At 33.8% G+C, this 20,685-nt stretch overlaps 1 protein-coding gene across 3 annotated transcripts in view; it reads right to left on the minus strand.

Moving 5' to 3' along the window:
- The window catches only part of Obsc (Obscurin), a 103,686-nt gene extending 83,641 nt beyond the window's left edge, over positions 1-20,045 (minus strand). Inside the window, exons 1-2 of one of the 3 annotated variants that reach the window (XM_076135662.1) lie at positions 19,993-20,045; positions 12,477-12,577 (exon numbers count right to left, since the gene is read on the minus strand). In XM_076135662.1, the coding sequence (XP_075991777.1) occupies positions 12,477-12,482 (6 nt within the window). In that variant the 5' untranslated portion in view covers positions 12,483-12,577; positions 19,993-20,045. Of the gene's footprint in view, positions 1-12,476; positions 12,578-14,422; positions 14,639-19,973 lie in introns of those variants that run through there. The other 2 variants (XM_076135669.1, XM_076135655.1) reach the window with 2 other exon arrangements.
- Positions 20,046-20,685: the final 640 nt, after the last annotated feature.

Consider the following 20,685-nt stretch of genomic DNA (forward strand, 5'->3'; position numbering starts at 1 on the left):
CGCTTTTGAGCCGGGGAGACGTTTTGGGAATTTGTTAAAGCTTCACTTTACAGGAAAATTATTACAGAGAAACCAGTATTTCCAGTAAAACTTTATGATCACCTAACATTATAATTTTTATGACAAATACTTTTCTATCGTGGACATCATATCATTATCCGTTTCCCTGAATCGGTTTACGATTCACTGCTTCTGAGAAAAATGACAATAATTTTTTGGCAGTACATTATAAAAGTGCGTGATTGAGGTAAAGACCTCTTTTCACTGATTCGAGCCAATTTGTTTACGGAAGATGCTCGGCTATAAAATGTGACATGCTGTCGTTATTATGTCTTTCTGTTGTATATTATTATGATTCTCGGTAATTGTTCTGTTTTTTACATCATTATACTAATAACAAGGTCTAGTTAAAGGTTGTTTTGTGTTTAAAACACAAATATCATTTTAAACTATACAGTTTAAAAAAAATTATAGACTGTTTAAGGTCAATATCCGAACGCAAATAGTTTTGCTGCTTAGACTTTATTAGTACTTGCTATCTTTTTCTCTGGCGTATAATATATATGGCGTATATTTTTACTGTCACACACCAATTCTTTTTATTGTTTTAAGTAAGATGTAAAAGGTCGTTGATCGCATCGTTACTTATTTATAATTGTAATTTTCCGACAGGTGACTAAACCTGGTGTGTACTTTAGTAACCCATTTCCCCACCTTAGTCACGCGATGATACAAGACTTTCTTTGTCAAAACTGAATTACTCATACTGTAACCGACGCGCGTCACCAACTAAAATATTATTTTCCACTTATCGATAAAAAACGTGTCCGTGGAAATGCCCACGCGTGGGCGGGAAAACGGTCCATCTGTTATTTACAATGGGCACAAGAAGTAAATCACACAGCCTATTATTTTAATCAGTTTTAGAACGCTAATAAAATTATCGTTTTTATCAATGAAGTAGATCAAAAGCCAGATGAAAGAGCTCATTAAAAAAAGACATTGTTTCGAGAGTGTAAAATAATAGAGAGAGATTTTGTTCAGTGTATCTTATTGGATGGGAGTCAAGAAGACCTAGTTTTACTGACATATGCAGACAGACACAGATCTAGTGCGTGTATTTAAAGGATTCTCAGAATATACTACCGAGTTTTCGTTGTTTCTAGTGCTTATTTCTAGAACTTATTCGGCGAGACTAGTTATTTTTATGCATTGAACTTTAAAATGCATAGGTGGTCACGAACGTAGAGCTACCTAATACCTATATCGGTTGAGAAAATAAAAAAAGGTTATACATTTCACGCGTTCAAGGTTGAAGATTTTACTTCAAAGAACTTTAGACTAATTTTCCCATTCAGAACTGTAGACTCATAATTAACCTTGAACCCAAACAACCGTTCTTAAAACACCGTAGAAAAGAGTCGTGTAATATACCACCTGTATGCTTTTGAAGTGAAATAAAAACTAACCTTTAAATATATTATCAAACTGAAATATGATGAATTGTTTAGACTACGAGAGTTGATAAGACACGAATTGTAATTTAGATCACGAACTATTAATATTTCTTATAAATTACAGGATGCAGCATGTTTACAACTGTACTGTAAAATCAGTTTTATATTTCACATTTAATATAATTCAGGTCAATCATAATAATATAATGATATATTATTTTGGCAAGTATCATTCCGAGTTGTCGTAAAATTTTAAATCATTACTAGTTATGATATTTGTCTCCGTTTGCGTTATTTGTTTTAACCATTACATGTTTGTCACTCAATCTTCCTAAAGATATAAAAGAAAAGTTAATTATGTTATATGAGTTAATCAGTATATATCATTATAGTATCTAAATAATGTCCATAAAAGGGAATGTACAAGCTGTGGACATAAGAAAACCAATGAAAAACATAAAACTCTAAGAATTAAAATTTCAACAATGTCTAACTCGTCATGTTTTCATTAGAAAAATTGATTCACATACACAACATTTTACATCTTATTTAACGAACACTATTTTCCCAGAATCCGTTATGGGGAAAGTTTACAAAGTAAATATTGCCTAATGTTTTTCCTCGAAGGTAGGTACGCATGGTGTATTTTTAGACCGCTCATGTTAGCCAGACGGGCGCCTTGTAGCACAAACACTTGAACTGTACGTTTGTTGAAGTGGTATATCCCAGAAACAGTTATATGGGACTGATGCCTCATCGACACGGCGAAGATTGGAGGATAATGGAACGGCGAAATCCAAGTGAAAAGAAACTAACTTTAAACTAGTTTTCTGTTACAAAGCTGCTTAAGGTGCTTTGGACATTATTTACAAGGCTCAGTTTTCCGCGTCGTTTACGGAGATATCAGCAAAAATTTAAAAGGAATTACACAACTTCTTCTAATCTTCTGAACTATGCAGATATTCTTACAAAAGCTCTAAAAATAAATTAGCCAAACTGTAAAATTATTCTAAGATGAAAATAAACCATACATCAATCCGACACCGTGCGCAGGAGTAACAAAACTTTCACCGCTCATGACGTAAGAGTCCTCCCGCGTCCCGTCGCTTTGTTGAGACACGAATATGTACGTAATGTACAACGTGTTGACGCCACTACAAAACGCCATTGTTCCACAAGTCACAACAGACTCCAGTGATAAACGAAACAAACCGTGAAGTAAATGTACTGACAGATTTTATTGCGAGATAAACTTTCGTTGAGTGCTCATGTTAGGGATTCGGGGAAATGCTGAATGGATTTGTACTTGAGAGTAAGGTATTTTGGGAAATGGCGTCTGAAAATGGCTACTTAATTGCCTTTATTCTACACAAGACAAATAATATTATCCTGTAAAATGTCGGTAACGGATGAAAGAAAACGAAATAAAAATGAATCCCTATTTCCCTAGGTCACGCCATCATATCATGCGTGAACGGCTGGGCCGATTTCCCTAATTATTTTTTGTTTTCTATTTATTCTTTTTTTACGTATGAGGATGGTTCTTAAGGAGAGAAAAATTTCAAAAGTGCGAAAAAAAATTGATACGACTGTTAGGCGGTACGAAGTTTCCTGTGTCAGCCAGTTATGTATGTTTAACTAATATTTAACAACATCAGCAAGAACAAATATAATATTATTATAACGAATGATAGTTATCTAACAGACAAATTGAAGGTCAATTGACAGTTTCCGGATAACAATAAATGTACTGTTTTCTTATAGGTTTGACCAAACTCCACATAAAAATCATTAATTTAAGTAACTGACTGATAAAACATTAGTCATATTTTTTCTGGAGAAACTGTCAAAGAGAAAATTTCAAAACGGCATGTAGTGACAGGTTCAATCGACTGTTGAGACCTGTGCGATAAAAGACTGTTATTTTCACCCGACACCCACGGAGTAAAAAGGAGGGTAATGTTTATCGCCAAACATAAATATAACTTAGCTATGTTACTGGACGATTTTTTGGAAACGTGGAAAAAACACACGAAGCTTACATATCAGAAAATTCTTCACATAATTCCTGGAGCTTAAAAACTAATTTTTGAAACATATCTATTACTTATAGCCCGCAAGGCAAGACGACATGAACGCTTTTCAGATGATCGATAGATCAGAACTTGTCACCGCAGAAAAAGGTTGTTGTGTAGAGGAAATGTCGAGCTTTTGTTCAGCAGCAGTAGAAGAAAATAGCTTTCAGGATATTTCTTATTTCACGAATTTTATTGCTATTGCACCATTATTACCACAAAGCCTTTGTCACAATCATTTGTGCTCGTAATTACTAGTTAGCTGCTGTAAATCATGCAGATTTAAGACTTTAATACTATAAAGATTTCCACAGACGAATCCTCAGCAAAAAGCTTGGAAGTACGCCCGTCAGGTGTCAAGATGCTTGACCCTGTTATGTAGGAACTTACACAATTTTATTATACTCACAACTCCCTCAGTCCTTCGAATAGAGAGATTTTCCCAGGTAAAAAATAATCCTACGTATTAAAACTAAGTTATAACTAACTCTGTGCCAAATATCATTGATATACCTATATTCAATTGTTTTACGTAAAAGTATCTATACAAACTTTCTGATTTTAAATCTTAGTAGGACTTTTACGAACTGTAACTGTAGTAACAAAGAAGCTAAGGAATTATTCGCAAAACTGTAATTTGCACGGGAACCAAGTCTTTCGGGTGTTGTCAACCCTTGACAATACGCCATAGTGTTGACGTTCCATGTCACGATGTTAATTGTACAGTCTTTGTCTAATTAGCGCTATTAGTACCAACGCAGATATAGTGACATATAGATTTTTGAGTTTAACCAGCATTTCACAACCGACCTACAATTTTGTAAGTGCGAAACAACAAGCACAGTCTTATTATTCTAAGCACAGGACTCGCAATAGATCTCAGGAGTCTATTGACATAACATCAAAAGTATTTTTTTACGTCTGGGTAATCGTTCTTTCACAATTCACTCTACAAATAATGAAGGGCCCCTCAACTATCTATTATCAGAACTTTTTTCCACCGCAATTAATTTTCGCAGACGATTGCATCATCACGTTGTGTAACGCTATTAACAATAACAACTATTCATAGAACAAAGAGAAATAACGTTAATCTACCCTGAAGTAACAAATACACTAGGAAACGTCTTCTTAACAAAAAAACATTAAAATATGATCACGACGAGAGCACTGTCATGAAGCCGATTAGTAAAAAATAAAAAGCAACGGCTATAGCCAAGTTTTTTTTATTTATAACTAGAGTAAGAAGCTAGTTCAGGTTCAAAAGTAACTCAATCCGCTTGTGTTGGCCGATATCCCAGTTTAGATGATTGAGCAAATATTAGAAATTGGTTGCCTTGTAAATTTGAGTGAGCCCGTTCGTTATAACTGGTTTAATAAAACAACATTACAGAGCTATCGAGTTTTATCATTGTTTTCATCAACATGATCATTTTCGCTTAGTTTATATTGTGTGGTTTGTAGACAATTTAGACAGAACCTATCTAATTGTTACAATAGCTATCTCTCTAAGTTTTTTCCAGGAAGGATAAATGAGTGACTCTTTTTGCGAGCAAAAAGAAAAACTTTGACGGAAACCGACCGTCAACCACCGCTAAACAATGCATAAATAATAATGGCATACATGATGCATTCGCCAAAAAAACTTTGCACCGAATTGGGACGCCTCCAAACTAATTATAAGCTCGTAAATTTGTGAGTGCCACCATACTTCATGCACCCTTCGCGATTATGCAGCATTAATTTAAAGTTGGACGTTACAAGGGAAGCCGGGTGACAAATATGTACCAATGTTGTTAATGTGCCGTGTTGTTAGGTAAATGAATTTATGAGCTGGTCTTGTTTGAGGTTCAGGTTTCCGTCAGTTTAATTGCATTTTATTTATAGGAGTCAACATTTCTTTGTTTGTGAGTTTGGTAAAATTTCCTTGAACTTAAAGAAATTGAAATAGAATTTGAATGTTCTAACATAGTAATAAAGCAAAAACCATAGCAAGACGTAGATATTCTAAAAGAAATGTGTTTGTATATGTATAATATTAAGTAAGAAGCAAAACCACAGCTTATTATTTGGTTCGACTCTAACAATTTAGAACTACAAATCCCTTAATTCTATCATGACCATGTCACACGCAATTGGGTATAAGATGGCTGATCCAAAAGACTTAAGCCACATATAATTTACAATCAACTAATTGAATTTATATCCTGAAATATCAATTGTTACTACATCAAACTGTACACAAACCGGGTCGTTTTTTTTCGGATTAACAGTGGGTGTTTTAAGGATATTCTTTATAAAAGATACAAGAAACAATAAAAACGGATGGCGACCAACATTGCATGAATTACCTTTAATCTGACGGATTTATTGCTTACCTCAAATTAACGGGCGTTTATTAAAGCGACACTAAAATATGGACACGATTTTGCGGTAAGATCCTCATTAAACAGGCAATAAATATAATGCAGTCATATGAATATGGAGTTTAATAAGGATATAAAAGTAACTTTATGTTTTGTATATTATATTATACAAAATATTGTGATATGATATATTATGACTATTTGAAATACTTCGTACGAAGTTTACCTTATAAAGGATATTGTAAATTTGAACTGAATCAAAACGTAAGAAGCTAATCTATTAAGTTTAACTTTTGATTTTATGTTATCCCCATTTGTAGATCCCAAAATCAAAAGTACTCGAACTTTTTATCAAAATAAGAGACTGACATTAGTATGGAGAATTATTCTGAAACTAACTCCTTTTTTTTTTACTTTGATGCGCGAGTCAATTTTATTCTCATAAGAGAACTAGGAGCTGATATTAATTAAAGAAGTAACCCTCAGCCGAATCGTAAATCGTTAATCAGTACGTAGATCGATCACAAATAATCTCGTACTATGTAGGTCTCCACTCAGCTAACAGTCTCATTTGTTGTGATATCAACTAGCAAAGCTATTAAGATGTTGATAAATGCGTATCCCTAAGTCGTTTGGCACGGGACGAGCATGCCCGCTTGCGAAATAGACGTTTACCCAATTATTTTATAGCCGGGTTCACGGTTGTTCTCAAACGTTTTTAAACTGATGGGTTCATAATAGTAGACGGTTTGTTGCATTAACTATTCACTTGATACCTTAGAACTAATCACAAACCGTGGAAGATTACAATTACACTGACATTTCTTTGGTGATAAAAAAACCGCAGTCATGGCAAGTCACTCCTAAATTCGTTTAATTTAAAATAATTAAAAGGGAGATGTCTATGTTCAAATACAACTTAAACTTCGAATAACTTATATGTGTAACTTAGCTATCTGAAAGAAAACCTACCTCTAATAGTTATAATTATGATCAAAGACACAATTTATCTTCTTAAATTACGAAACACATTGAACCCTAAGGAAATAAGGAGTACCAAAACATAACCCTATTACTATAGTTCTTTACACATTTTTGTTTGTGTAATCTTTCAGTAATTGGTTACGAAGACTGTTTACACTAAAAGTCATTTTACCTGACCGTGGCGTAGTGGAAATATTATGGCAGCTGCCAGTTATATATGACGAATGCGAGGCATTTTATCGATTGTAGTTACGTCACATAATAATACTATATTTGACTAGATTTCATCTTCAGTTTTTGTAAGACGTAAAAAATTTCAGGCCTTGACGTTACATTATTATTTTTTATTGAGTATTTAACGCAATCGCAAAAACCTTTACTCTGGCTAGTGATGGCCCATGTAACTCTAGCCGTAATTGAAAGAAACTAAGACAAACGTGCAAAATAGTGTTATTTCCCTTGTGACATAATAAACGTAAGGTCGTTTTTTATAGATTAATTGGCAAATGTCTCAAATGTGACACTAAAGAAATATTTTCACTATACGCAATTTTTCATACCATTAAAATATTTTTGTAAATAAGTAATGTCACGTGTCAACATTACATTCAAAACAAACAAACATAATTTAGCACTTATTCCAGTCAGTTTTCCATGACGTAACGTCCACTTTATTCTTATCTGGTTCATGGCCGCGGCAGTTCAACGGTTTAAATCCGTTCTTCTAGGAAACTTCAGTGAAAGAACACTTTGCCAAATGTTGTTGACTCTGAAAGAACATGTCGCTTCTTTGTTTAGTCTCTTTGATGAATGATGCTGAACAACAATATATCACAAAGAATCACGACTACCCTTTTATGATGACAGCTAATTATGTGGATTTTTATTTACGGTTGGTTTTATGTGTATTCTTGACAAGGTTCTGCTTTACTTGGCCAGTTATAAGAGAACCCTATAAGCTAGAGCTTTCAGTCTGTAAAATACAGCTGTAATAAATAATAATCAAAGGAGCTAGCACAAAATGTCTGGATTTGGCAATTAAGTTTACATTCGTATTCATTAGAAAACAAGAAAGAAAATGTGTTTTATTGTTTGCTATTACAATGTATAATTGGGATCACATGAGTCAAGTAGACGCCAAAGATTTTATAATGAATTATAATAACAATTTGTCTATCAATAGGCGACCAACGAAACAATCTATCTGAAACTAAAATAAGATTTCGAAGACTTAGAAATATAAACGCGTATAAATAACCTCAGAAAGCGAAATAATCATTAAATAAACATCCACAATCAAATGATAATCGTTGAGAGAGTAACAAATGACAAGATTATAGCGAACTACTCTCACGGTCACGGCCCCTCGTTCAATAGACACAAGTTATTACTCGTAACACAACGAACATCGGAATGTGGAAGCTTAGGAATAAAACTAAAATAAAATAGCTGATCGCTGAATAGTTTGATAACCACGTGTAAGCGTGCGTGTCACACACACGGGGCTACACATATATAACGTAAATATAAAAGAAGATTACAAAGTCTTTAAATAAATTAAAGATTTTAAATAAAGATTACTAAAGTGATGAGATCTACTCTCGGGATCCACGATTAAAATATAAATACGTATCCTCTCATAGCAACAATTGATATTAGAATACATCTAAAGACAGTCGAAACAAGAACTGACATCCTTCCCTTAGTAAAGTTAATCTCTGGATGTGGTCTTACGAGAAAATAAGGAACACTGTGCCGAGGTGCGAGATTAATACCCGTACAAAAATATTTTGTCACAGGCTAGAGTGTGTTAGGAAAGTAGCCACTGAATTGGAAACCAGACTGTCAGTAGAAAAAACATTAACGAATTCTTTTAGATTTATGATAGAATACATTATCTAACATTTATGTCGAATGTCGTGCTAGTTCTAGTAGCACTAGTTTTACCTGCAAACCAAAACCACAGAAAAAAGAAAAAATCAAATAGACTTCTTTAACATCAAAGAAAAGACCATAAGAAATCCAAAGAACAATAGCAGGTAATTACTTAGACATCTGTCAGCCGTGAGACGCCACAACAATGCATCAGAAATAGCGCGCACTTCAAAATAGAACCCTTGAGAGTGGCGCAAAATATTCACTTCGGCTTAAATATTGGAAAATACTTGTAAATGTGTCTATTACTGTAGTCAATCAATCATTATGAACGCTCACGTGTACCTGTCGGAAAGTACGTATTTTTGTAGGCGGTACTATGCAATTCGCTTCTACAGATCCACAGTTTTCACATACAATGTATGTAATTTTAAAATTGCACGTTTGAAGTTCTAGTTATAATTCTTAGGATTTTTTAACCGATATTTGTATATCAGTGTTTGAGTGCTTTTTGCAAAGGATCAAGTGGTATGGAACTAACTGAAAGTAAATCAAAACTTAGTTTTAATATTATGACAAGTTAATATTTTAACAATAACATTTCGAAATGCTTATTAATATGGTTTGTGTTTGTAGTTGCACAATGATCTCAAGTAAAGTACAAGTTACAACTTGCAAAGCTTAATAATGACCAAGATAAAAAAACAATTCCATAATTGTGTATCCGTAGAGGTAGTATCCTCTACGCCTTCTACGTCGTAGAGGCGTAGGACGCCGTAGCCGTGCTACGGAATGGACCTCGAAAACTATGACCCGGGGTATCTAATAGTTTACTCATCTGCAATTATTTAAAAACTAACAATGAAAGGAATTTTACTTAACTACGTAGCTCTGTATGAAATTTAATTTCAGGTCACAGGAACACAATGTGAAAAGCGCAAACGCAAAGCAGCGAGCGCCATCTCTTAGGTTTTCTTGGTACTACAACATGTTTGTTATTACGAGTTTGTCTAAATCGCGATTCATAACGCTGAAGCTGAACAACGTTAGTAGTACGTGAAAATTTCACTAGATGTCGCTGTTCGAAATAACTTCGCCGCAGGAGTATCATCAACGAATCTGTCCGAGTAGCAATGAGCTACATCTATATTTATTTAATTACTCATACGCTTCAGTGCTTTCCCTTACCATAATTGATCCGATCTTTATCCGTCCACATATAAATAGTGCTAGGGTATAAATAACACTTGCATTGTATCTAACTATTTGGCAAACGTTTGCAACACACGGCGTATATGACTGCATGTGATAAACCGTTATTTACTGCGCATCTTGATGATTTTCTACGATTAATAGCATCGTTGACAGATAAATGTATAGTTAGATAACGGTGGACATTATCACTTGTTATTGTAGTTGCCAAAAACTGTTATTTGGTCGTTAGTTTATTTCATAAACGGTTTTTCATTTATCAAGCACGTTGCTGGTAATATTGAGTATTCAGTGTCATGGTAATATTTATTAGCGGGTGGGTTTGCAATTTATATTAGTCTAGTTTATATTTAAGACAATAAATCCTCGAAGATCATGAAGATCTTTGAAGACAATTACTATGGCAATAATAATCAACGTTGGCTATGCAATCTGCAGGTAGTAATGCCTAAGTAGAGACGATATTTGAAATTATTTAGATTTTAGACGTATGTTTATTGAATTTTTTGATAAATTAGCCTAAAAATGATTTTCTTTTTCTCCACAAATGTATTTTTTAGCAACGCCAGCTTTTTAACTCTACAAACTGTCTAATATAACAACCAGCGAGCTTTCATTTCGAAGCATATAGAAAATTGCAAAGCGAATATTTACAAGAGAAATCATAATAAAACGATTTACGAGCATGTAAAAACATAAGAGTAATAACGTTACACTTTACGTCGATAGTTAAAATGAAATAACAGCTAGGCAAATAGCTGTATTGCTATAACAGCTCTCACATCTCACCACATCATAACGACCGATGGAGGTAAAATAAACATAATGCTTTGCGTGTTGAAATATTCATTTTATTGGGGAAAAGTTTGTTTATCATTGGGCCCTAATTATACAACTGTTTTAGGTAGAAGCAAATTTTTTAACTACTTTTTACAAAGAATATTTAGGGTCTATTTTACAGATTATAAATAAGATGGCAGAAAACCTATCAGCTAGATAAAGTGACATCAAATGTATAAAAACACGCACACGTTGCAGTAGTACATTACATACTTACTAATATTAAGCAATGGTAAAATCGGGATGAAAGTATACATTCTCTATGTGAATGAATGACATATCAAAGTACCTAAATAATTAGTAGATTTTATGTGATCTGACAGGCATTTACGTTTGAATACAATTTTGTAGTTTCTATTAAATTTATCCTGTGCCATTTACTGTCGATTAGTTTTCTAATTAACACAATTCCATTGGTAATCTATCAGACCAGCTGTTTCTGGTTTTACTGCTATAAATAACACAGTATGGTTATTTATTTTTTTACTTCTGTATACCGTTGGCGCCATCTATGCAAATCGATACGTACTACGTAACGGTTTCCTATCGAGTTTGAGTCTAAATTTAGTTTCTCCTAATTAAATTTACTAAGAGCGAGCTATTGGAGTATTCGCGTGAAGAATTCGTGTCGGTCTGGGTTAACTAAAAATATTGTAACATTGACAAAGGTTAAGCGCGGTATTTTGGTCACCATTAACTATTTTGTAGGAGTAAATTGTTCTACTAGTATTTTACATACATTATTACTAGCTAACGAGGGCTGAAATGTGCATTTAAAAACGTGGATTGCTATTCAATCTGTTCCACGTGAGAAGTCGAACCCGTTTCCTTAAGATTGTAAGACCTGTTGTAGTTAGTACGAAGGTTAAACTGTTGAAGAGCTTATAAAAGATACATTATTTCCAATTTATTCAATAACTTGTATAAACTTAACTTCTGTGGTTTTAATTATCAAAACCAATTCAGTACCATTAACAGAGAAAAGGTAGTGTTTTCAAATGTACCCTAACTGCTCTTATCTGACCACCGATACGGAAGTATAAGACAATGTAGGTTGCCCCGTAGACACCACAGACGGTATTAAGTAACGATTCAATCAACAATCGTCGGCGGCGTGAACACGACTATCATAATACAAAATTAGCTAATTACATAACAGAGCACTCTGCATTATCCGACAATGCGTTTCAGTTTCACAAATACCGATGCAATTTGCTTTCTTGCCAACACAATAGACAGTCATGCAAGTCGTAAGTCTGTCTACAACTCGCGAAGTTGATAAACATTGAAGAATATAGGATTTAGTTGTTTCACGATTCATCAGTTCGAATTAGTGTTCCCAGTTGATTTCGGTAGAATATTGTTAAACGCTATATATAATACGATTCGAAGCAAACATAAAATAATATAGAAACTAAAATGTATGTTTTCAGAAAAAGGAAAGTATTTTCTTTCTTAGACAAATGTCGAACCAAATGTTTTACACCATATAAATCAAGCACTAAAAACTAATTAACACTGACACTAAAATTCAACCTCGAAAATCTATCCAAAACTAAATTAAACTTTTTCAAATTAACAAATTACAAGTAGTGTCCACCTTGTATTTTCTCTTAAAGTATCAATCATAAAGGTTTACAAAGTAAGTGAAACAAGTGTATACTCACATCCATGATGAGCCGGATGGTGAGCGCCCTGGCTCGCGACTCGCTGAGCGTGCGTACGCGCACCGCCGGCACTGCGACCCGCGACAACCACTCGCCGAACTCTGTGTAACACCACCACCATCACCATACCGACACCACAGATAAGGAGTTAATGGAAAAGGAACGTTACGTACAAGGTAGGATGTCCAGGCCTGGTAAAGTTTAAGTTAAAAGGGCGTCGTAGCTTGTTGTAGCTGTGTAAGTTAAGAGCTGTCGTAGCAAACTAGATATGCTACGAATATAATTGTCTTAAGTGCTACGGATTCGTTTCAACTAATTGCCAGCGGATTGTATTATCATCATAACGTTAGAGCGTCTGACACAAATATCGAAAAAAAGATAAGACCATAATGTTCAATGAGTATTTGAATTTAAAAGGAATGCATTTAAATTTCCAAATGCATCAATCAACTCTACCAGAAATCTTATCTACAAGCTGGCGCTGTTGATTTATTATTGCAATACGAGATGAATCCTCAATTTAGGTCAATTCATTTGCATAACAGTAGCTAGATTGTACGGAGTTCAATAAACTTTGGTAGTATTTAGGACTCGAACAAATCTACTGGGTTTATTATACATCGATTAAATGAAAGGTGGAAAAATACCAGGCCTAAGACACATAACAAATGTATAGTATGATAAAGATGAAAGTAGCTTGACGAAGTAAAACCAAATAATAAAACACTGTGTTAATACTCAACACAATTAAAAACAATACAAACTGATTTATTACAAAAAAAATCTAAAATACTTTGAAAATATTAAAATAATTGATAATAAAACGCATGCCAGTTATTGATTATGGGGTCGAAAGTTGTCTGTATACAAGTAGGTGTGCATTGAGTACGAAAACGGTTTGTGTTATTCTAAAACTACTCTCAAAAGTGTCAATAGATGGATTGACTAGTTCTACATCAGAGAAAGACTGTTTTAGCTTCGAGTAATATTAACTTTTAGGTTTTTAGAAGAAAGATACTAAGAAGAATAGTGTAAGGATATTAGAGTCGATAAGTTTGTATGTATTGGACAAATATTATTTTGTAAGGGTGTGATGATTCGGGTATAGTTTGAATGAGCCGTCATCACAGGTGTATTATGTAAAGATAATAAATACATATCTATGTTCGAGTATATGGCTATACATATGATTTGGATGATGTCAGAAGATGAGATTTCTGCCGATTGTTATGTAAATGAAAAGATTTAATACGTAATAGTGAAACAATTGTGAAAAGTCAATTTATCTATTAACTGAAAGTTAAGGCTTGTCGCTAGAGCCTTTCGTTAAATTGTGATAAGTATTGAATAAAAACGTCAAGAATATGTGACACCTAAAACGCATCATTAGAAATCTTTAAAAACTTTATATAATTAATTAGGTGTCTCATCATAATTGACGAAATAATACGTAGGATCGAGAAAGGACGGTCAGCGTCAATAAAAATTTGGTAACAAAAAAATGATTCCAAAGTTTTGTAGAAGAACAATGATAATGACAGAAGTAAATGAGAAATCATGAATGTATGTAATGAAATCTAGAAGATATGAAAGAATTTAATTCACAAGGACTATATTATTTTGTGTTTAAACCGATGCAATTTGTGGAACTTACGTCTGACAGAGCAATTTAAAAAGCTTTTACGCGATCATTTATTTCTGTAAGAATGATTTTGTCAGAATGAGTATAAAATGCCTTAAATCATATTTATTTATGACGATTCATATCAAATCAAAATTAGACAATCGTATTTTATTTCATTTTACTGTCGTAGTTATTTTTATTACGAGACATTTAATATTTTAATACTATTTTTACGATCAAACAAAGTTCCACAAAATATTCTACAGTGAGTTCAACTACTTTGTCTACGGCTACTATCATTGTTCGTCTTGCTTCCACTGACCTATCGCTTCCGTGCTCATTATGTCTTGTGTGTCGTATTCCATTGTGTGTGTGTGTGTGTGTATGTGTGGTGTTGTGGGTGTGTTTGTGTATGTGTTTCTTGTATTCACAGCACTGTTACACTGTCACTGACTTTTATTTTGTTAGTCACTTTTTATTCTTTCACTGTTATCCGTTCGTTAGTATGCGTATCGTTAATAGGTTCGTTTTCTTCAAATATTTCTCTAAGCTAAATTTCATTATCCTGCAAAACATATTTTTTGATAGGTGCAACGTATTTATAATTTGTTAGAAGTTAATTTGATTATCCCACGTCAGATTTATTTGCGTACAAATGATTTTATTTTACTTTTATTTTGATCAGGCACATCAACATGACGAAATATCAATTTGTTTAATTTATAGGCGCATCTAAATTTCGTAGACAGAAAACCTTGTCGTCTAACATGTAAATCATAGTTTTTGCACAACCTTGATGTGTTTCGTGACACTTTCAGAGATTAAATTCGGACGCTTATAAAACGTAAGATAGACGCGTGTATTGAACTTGTCCGACGATGTAACAGCTGATTGTCGCCTTAATGTAGCTAATGAAGAGGATCTTATTTTTAAGCGACAGTATCGGCTACTATTAATATATTTTATACAAACAACGTTAGAGACATTATTATAGCCGTAAAAACGATATGAGACTTCCAACAACTAAACCCACCCGAAAATTATATCTATTGTGCTCAAATAAAACATTTAATAGTAAACTTAAAGCGTAATGATTATTTTAATTTACATAACATATTTTTTGCTGTTTAAACAAGCTTAAAGTTCAATCTGAAAATCAGTCCAAGTTTTGATTTTTGAAACTTTAAGAACAGTAACTTTAAATCTATTGAAACTTTCCACAAGTCAAACATCCGCGTCTCCATGAAGAAAAGTGAGTCAAATAGCATTCAATATAGTCATAAGATGCACTTGGCAATAATTCTAGTCAGCCACACCTGCATGTAGTTAATTTCTGAAGGATTATACCTATTGAGCGCGGAGGTGCGCGTGGCGCAAGCTGTCAGCGGTTTGCCAACTCGTTTGCCAAGCACGCTGGCTATGCTTGAACTTGTTGGTTTCATTCTAATACTACGACGATGCAATTTACGGTACGTGCATCCCTAAATAATGCAATATGCTTCGAATCCTTAGACTAAAATACAAGTACCTACGCCTAGCCGTACATAAAATTGTATTTCAGACGGAGCAAATTCTTAAATTATACAGAATTTCGAATGCTATCCAAACTTCACTATAAAGTAGTTATTAATATAATAAATAACTCTTTCACAACATCAGCAGGACTGAATTGATACTCTTAAATGAGTATAAATAGTTCGCACTGCAATTTCAGACATTCACATTTCACGGTATTTATCTAAACAACCTCCCATAATTCACGTAGATCATATCAAGCCACCTAACCGAATGTTTACACACAGGCCTGCCAAATTTCTAAGATATGAAAACCGGATAATCTAAGATGCATTATGTGACCTTTCTGAAATAATTCTCAAGGTTGTATGCACAGATGAAACAGGAGCATCCAATGACGATGGCTACGACATCCGGTTCATCAGATTAATGTCTTGCTGGCATGTGAAACTAATATTAAATTATACATAATATGACAGGAATGTCTGAATAGGATATAGATGAGATCATGATATTTAAAATGTGAAGTAGAAGTCTAGTGTACAAATAATGGCAAATTTTAAGTTGCTACTTTGCTTGTCGATTCAGTTCAATAAAAGTGTTTCCTAACAAAAGCATATTTAAAGTAAGTACAGAAATAAACGCCTCATTTGACTTTAAAAAAAATGCACCAAATAAACAAATACAAATGATGATATCTAAGGAAATTTTCTTCCTTCGTTAGTTACAACTGAAGCAAGAAAACTTGGAAACATTATCTTGGCCTCTGATCAACAAGCACATTCAAACCAAAATAATACAAGATTAAATCGTAAATCAGATCTCATTCATAAATCTATGAATGCAGTATAAGTAGTAGCAGCTATGAGAGAAAATAACATACGTAGATACGTTATAACGAATATTAGCTCGATAGATTGGCAGACATAATAAATGTATGAACTTGAAATAGCTGGGACTATTCTTAGCGCCACCTACGTCGCGTTACAGTAAATATGTGTAAATACTATTACTGACTCACGAAAGTGCCGTGCAACATAATTTGTATCGTGGGAATTAGAGAAAAACGCTTAATTTTCTTGTGATTTAACCTACTACACGCGTTCACATAAAACATTAAATGATCATCATCGAGGTAGTTTAAGAATTCACAAGAAATCTTGAAACTTTCGTCAAGAAAGACGTAGAAAACTGAAAACTTTTACAACAAAAAATCGGTAAACGAATCCAACAAAATTATTTGTTGCAACAAGACATTATTTTATCTTTACAAAACAATTGTAACAAGCAATAATCAGACACTACACAGACGAAAAAGTTTTTATAACGATACATCTAGTTCCTTAACAAATCGCGACACTTTAACAAAAACAAGCAATTATTCTACCTCTATCAAAATTTCGCTGGCAAGAAATTTTTCAACTGACAGTATAAAACCAAATAAAATGGACGAAAGAGAATGACATGGACTAAGCACTTCGATGCACTGTCAGTCGGTTTGTATCGAGCGATACATAACAGTCACTCAGTAGCTCCCAGTGATACACAGCGGGAAATGTCACGCACCAACATTATGCATCACTTACTTTGTCGAAGAATTACCAGGAACTCGAAAATAGATATAAATTCTACTAAAAATTGGTTCTAGATAGGATTAAAAACTGTGTATAGACAGTCATTTACTGCTGATATTTGTTTTGCACATAACGCTCAGTTGCGTTAAAACAGTCATGTTACGTTTAGTGGTCTACCTAGTGCCTAATTTGTACATACCCTAAAGGCCTTTCACCTGGCTTAACGACTGTAATCTTAATTGACAACAACCGGGATCGATGTTTTACGTGCCCTCCGAAGAACGGAGACGCTCTCTCGCAGAGTAAAAGCAAACATTCTTGTGATTTAACCAAATTACTTTTAATAATTATAAAAATAAGGTAAGTAAGAACAGAACTAAACCTAAAGTACCTAGACACATAAAGTTTTAAATAAATTATCAAAACACAGAGAATATCACGGATTGTAGGCCAGGAAGAAGTTCTTTAGTAACCAATGACATTGCTAAACACTCGTAAAATCATGTAATTAGCACGACAACAGAAGTACCAAATATATTAAAGAATATAGGGCAAGGTCTTTGACATTCTATCGAAACTTTTCGACGTATTGTAACCACTTTGGCATTGAAAAAAGAACCGACATTTTGAGAACATTCCTTCTAGCTTCCGGTCACCGATATTTTTTTAATGTCGCGTAGACTGCTATCGAGATGTTCATAAGAAAAAACCCCAAGCACCATGTTTGAAAAAAACAGTGAATGAAAACTTTAAATAGTTTTACGTTGAGTCTTCCAAATACTATTCTTGTACTATGGTATTTCATTCATTGGAGAACACAAAGGTGTAAGTTATGCAACAATATACATGTATATTTATTCTTAAATAACATTACATCTTTTCACTCTACGATATTATCTTAGGGGATCATTTTTTTATCTCTATATTATGAATAATGGTACATAGTCTCTCAGAGGAACTATTATTTTTTGTATTCAAACGTTCTACACACGAAGGTAATTACAATAAGTTGGTTTAACAGTATACAATCTTGTTCAGCTGATAATTTGTCAGGAGTTTAGCAAAAATGCTAACTAAAATACCCAAAATAATACCATCCAGAATGTACGAACATAGTTTCACGAGTGTTACAACACGTTGAATGCAACGAGATGCAATACATTCTTCAATTTATTGCACAATAGTCGCAAAAAGAATGCGACTCGTAAAATAATTCAAGAAATACGATTTTAAATACCTTTAGGAAAATAGTAAGAAAAAGCAAACAAGTACTATTGATTACAGATGATGTCATTCAAACGACAGTTCTAAAAGTTGATACTAAAGCGAAAGAACTGTTCGACGTCCAAATGTCAGTGTACGTCGCGCCAATCGGCTCCGCGTTCCTCTCTGTATACTACTACACAATGTTAACTAGCACTTCCAATCACTCTTAAATCGAAGCAGCAAGACCTACAATCCCTTGATTAATGATACAAAAAGTTTGTCAAAGAAAGAGTCAGCAAATTTAATTTTGCGAAGTTCATAGATCTTACTCCTCGGGAATAAGGTCTGTAATAGATTGTGTGGTGCGAGAAGAAAGTTTGTAGGTGTGATACAGGCCCGGTAGGCCAGTCTAAATGCGTCCGCGTCTTTGGCACGGCACTGGGGCAAGGACGCGAAGCGCCTATGCAGTCGGCAGATTGATTGACCGATTAATCTTAGCAAGACAAGAGTGGTAAAATGAAATATTATCGATTTTGTTACGTTCAGCCTGTATGTGGAGCGGATCTCATTCGCTATTAAGAACGATAAAAGAAAAAAAATATAGCAGAAAAAAACGTTTGGTGAGTTTTATCGTCAAATAAAACGTTACAATCAGAAGCATCAGACAGCAGACTTCTATACGCTGTAGTCTCGAATTTCTGCAAATATTTTAAGCAAAAGTAAAATGTTGAAAAATAATCGGGCGCCCGTACTAAAGCAAGAGTTTACCTAATTAAAAAATAACCAACATTTATTTTTTAGGTTCCATCAATTTAAATAGTAGTATAAGAAATACTACCGCAATCTGTTTAATACATCTGTGAGATCAACATCTGTTTCTTAATAAAATGTTGACTTTATACCAGTAAGATAAAACATGCAATTATTGTGGAATGATACTCGAACAGCTGATCTATATCTACGGTAAATTACACATTGTGTGTCTCTAACTACGCTCATAGATTTAAGACCATTCCTATGTTTAAAGTTTGTGAATCTGTAGATTTCGAAAACAGATTTGGTTCCTATTGTACCTACGGACTAAACGTATTTGAAAAGTATTTAAAAGTCAGTATAATATGTCTGGTACTGGCTATTCTTCGATCACAGATTAAAAATCCGCTTCAATTAAAGTATACGATATCGTTACGAGATTTCAATAGACCACCGTTTACATCAAACGTGATGTCATATTTTTGTTTTGTACGAGCTTTATTTACAAATTCTTGCATACCTATTTTGATGTGCCGATCTTTTACATGTTTTACTCTATAAATATGGTATTTTTGAAAAAAAAACGCGGTTTGTATGAAATACGAATTGTAAAATTAGTACATTTTAACTTTATTTGTTTACTTTTTATTTACAACGAAATTGTAGCTTTAATTTTGTTTGTAACGTTTGTATGTTAAATCCGTGTTTCATGATCATTAATGAACATCACTTCACTGAACACATGGCGGTGTGGGGATGTTATTTACAGTAGACACAGGGTACACAGGGTACAATGGGGTCGATGGGCTATAACAGGAGTATTACGAAACGGTTCGATCGCTACCGATTGGCTGTTCGTGTGCGTTCGCGACCGCGCGTGCGACGCCCGCACTTCCACACCCGTGACTGAGAATATACACGGATTTTGATACGCGACTACGTACGCTTTACTCTAATTGAATTTTCTAGTAATTTATCAAAATTGAATCCCCTTTTACTAAGGTTTATTGTAAAAAGTGATTAAAATTATCGACCTGATCAGAAGCAACAATAGTTATCATTATTTATGTCCCGAAGACCAACATAATTCCAACTGAAAGGAAAAGTTTTGGTTTTAAAACCCAAGACGAATTTACAAGAAATGTGAGACTAAAATTTTAATGACTCTACAGCATGTATTTTGTGGACAAAGCCTGCGATTATAAAGTAGATAGATACTTTGTCTATATTATACCCAACGAAATGTATTTTTTAGAACTTTGGTTACTGGCAGTAATAGCAGTCTTCGGTATCAAAAGATTAAATCAGGAATGTGAGATCCAATCTTACGAATCACAAAATCAGATTTAGCAATTTCATTTCCCTAGTCACGTATTTTACTCGTATATCTAATTTGACTACTAATACCAAGTAAATACTAATAAAATTGTCTAGTATTGTTTGTAGCGCCATTTCGTCATGTTAGGCATGCATTATAGTACAAGGGAACAAGTGCCAAACATTTATTGACACTAAACCGACATATGACTGGCAAACG

The sequence above is a fragment of the Anticarsia gemmatalis genome, chromosome 1, assembly GCF_050436995.1.
Source record: "Anticarsia gemmatalis isolate Benzon Research Colony breed Stoneville strain chromosome 1, ilAntGemm2 primary, whole genome shotgun sequence".
Taxonomy (NCBI): Eukaryota; Metazoa; Arthropoda; class Insecta; order Lepidoptera; family Erebidae; genus Anticarsia; species Anticarsia gemmatalis.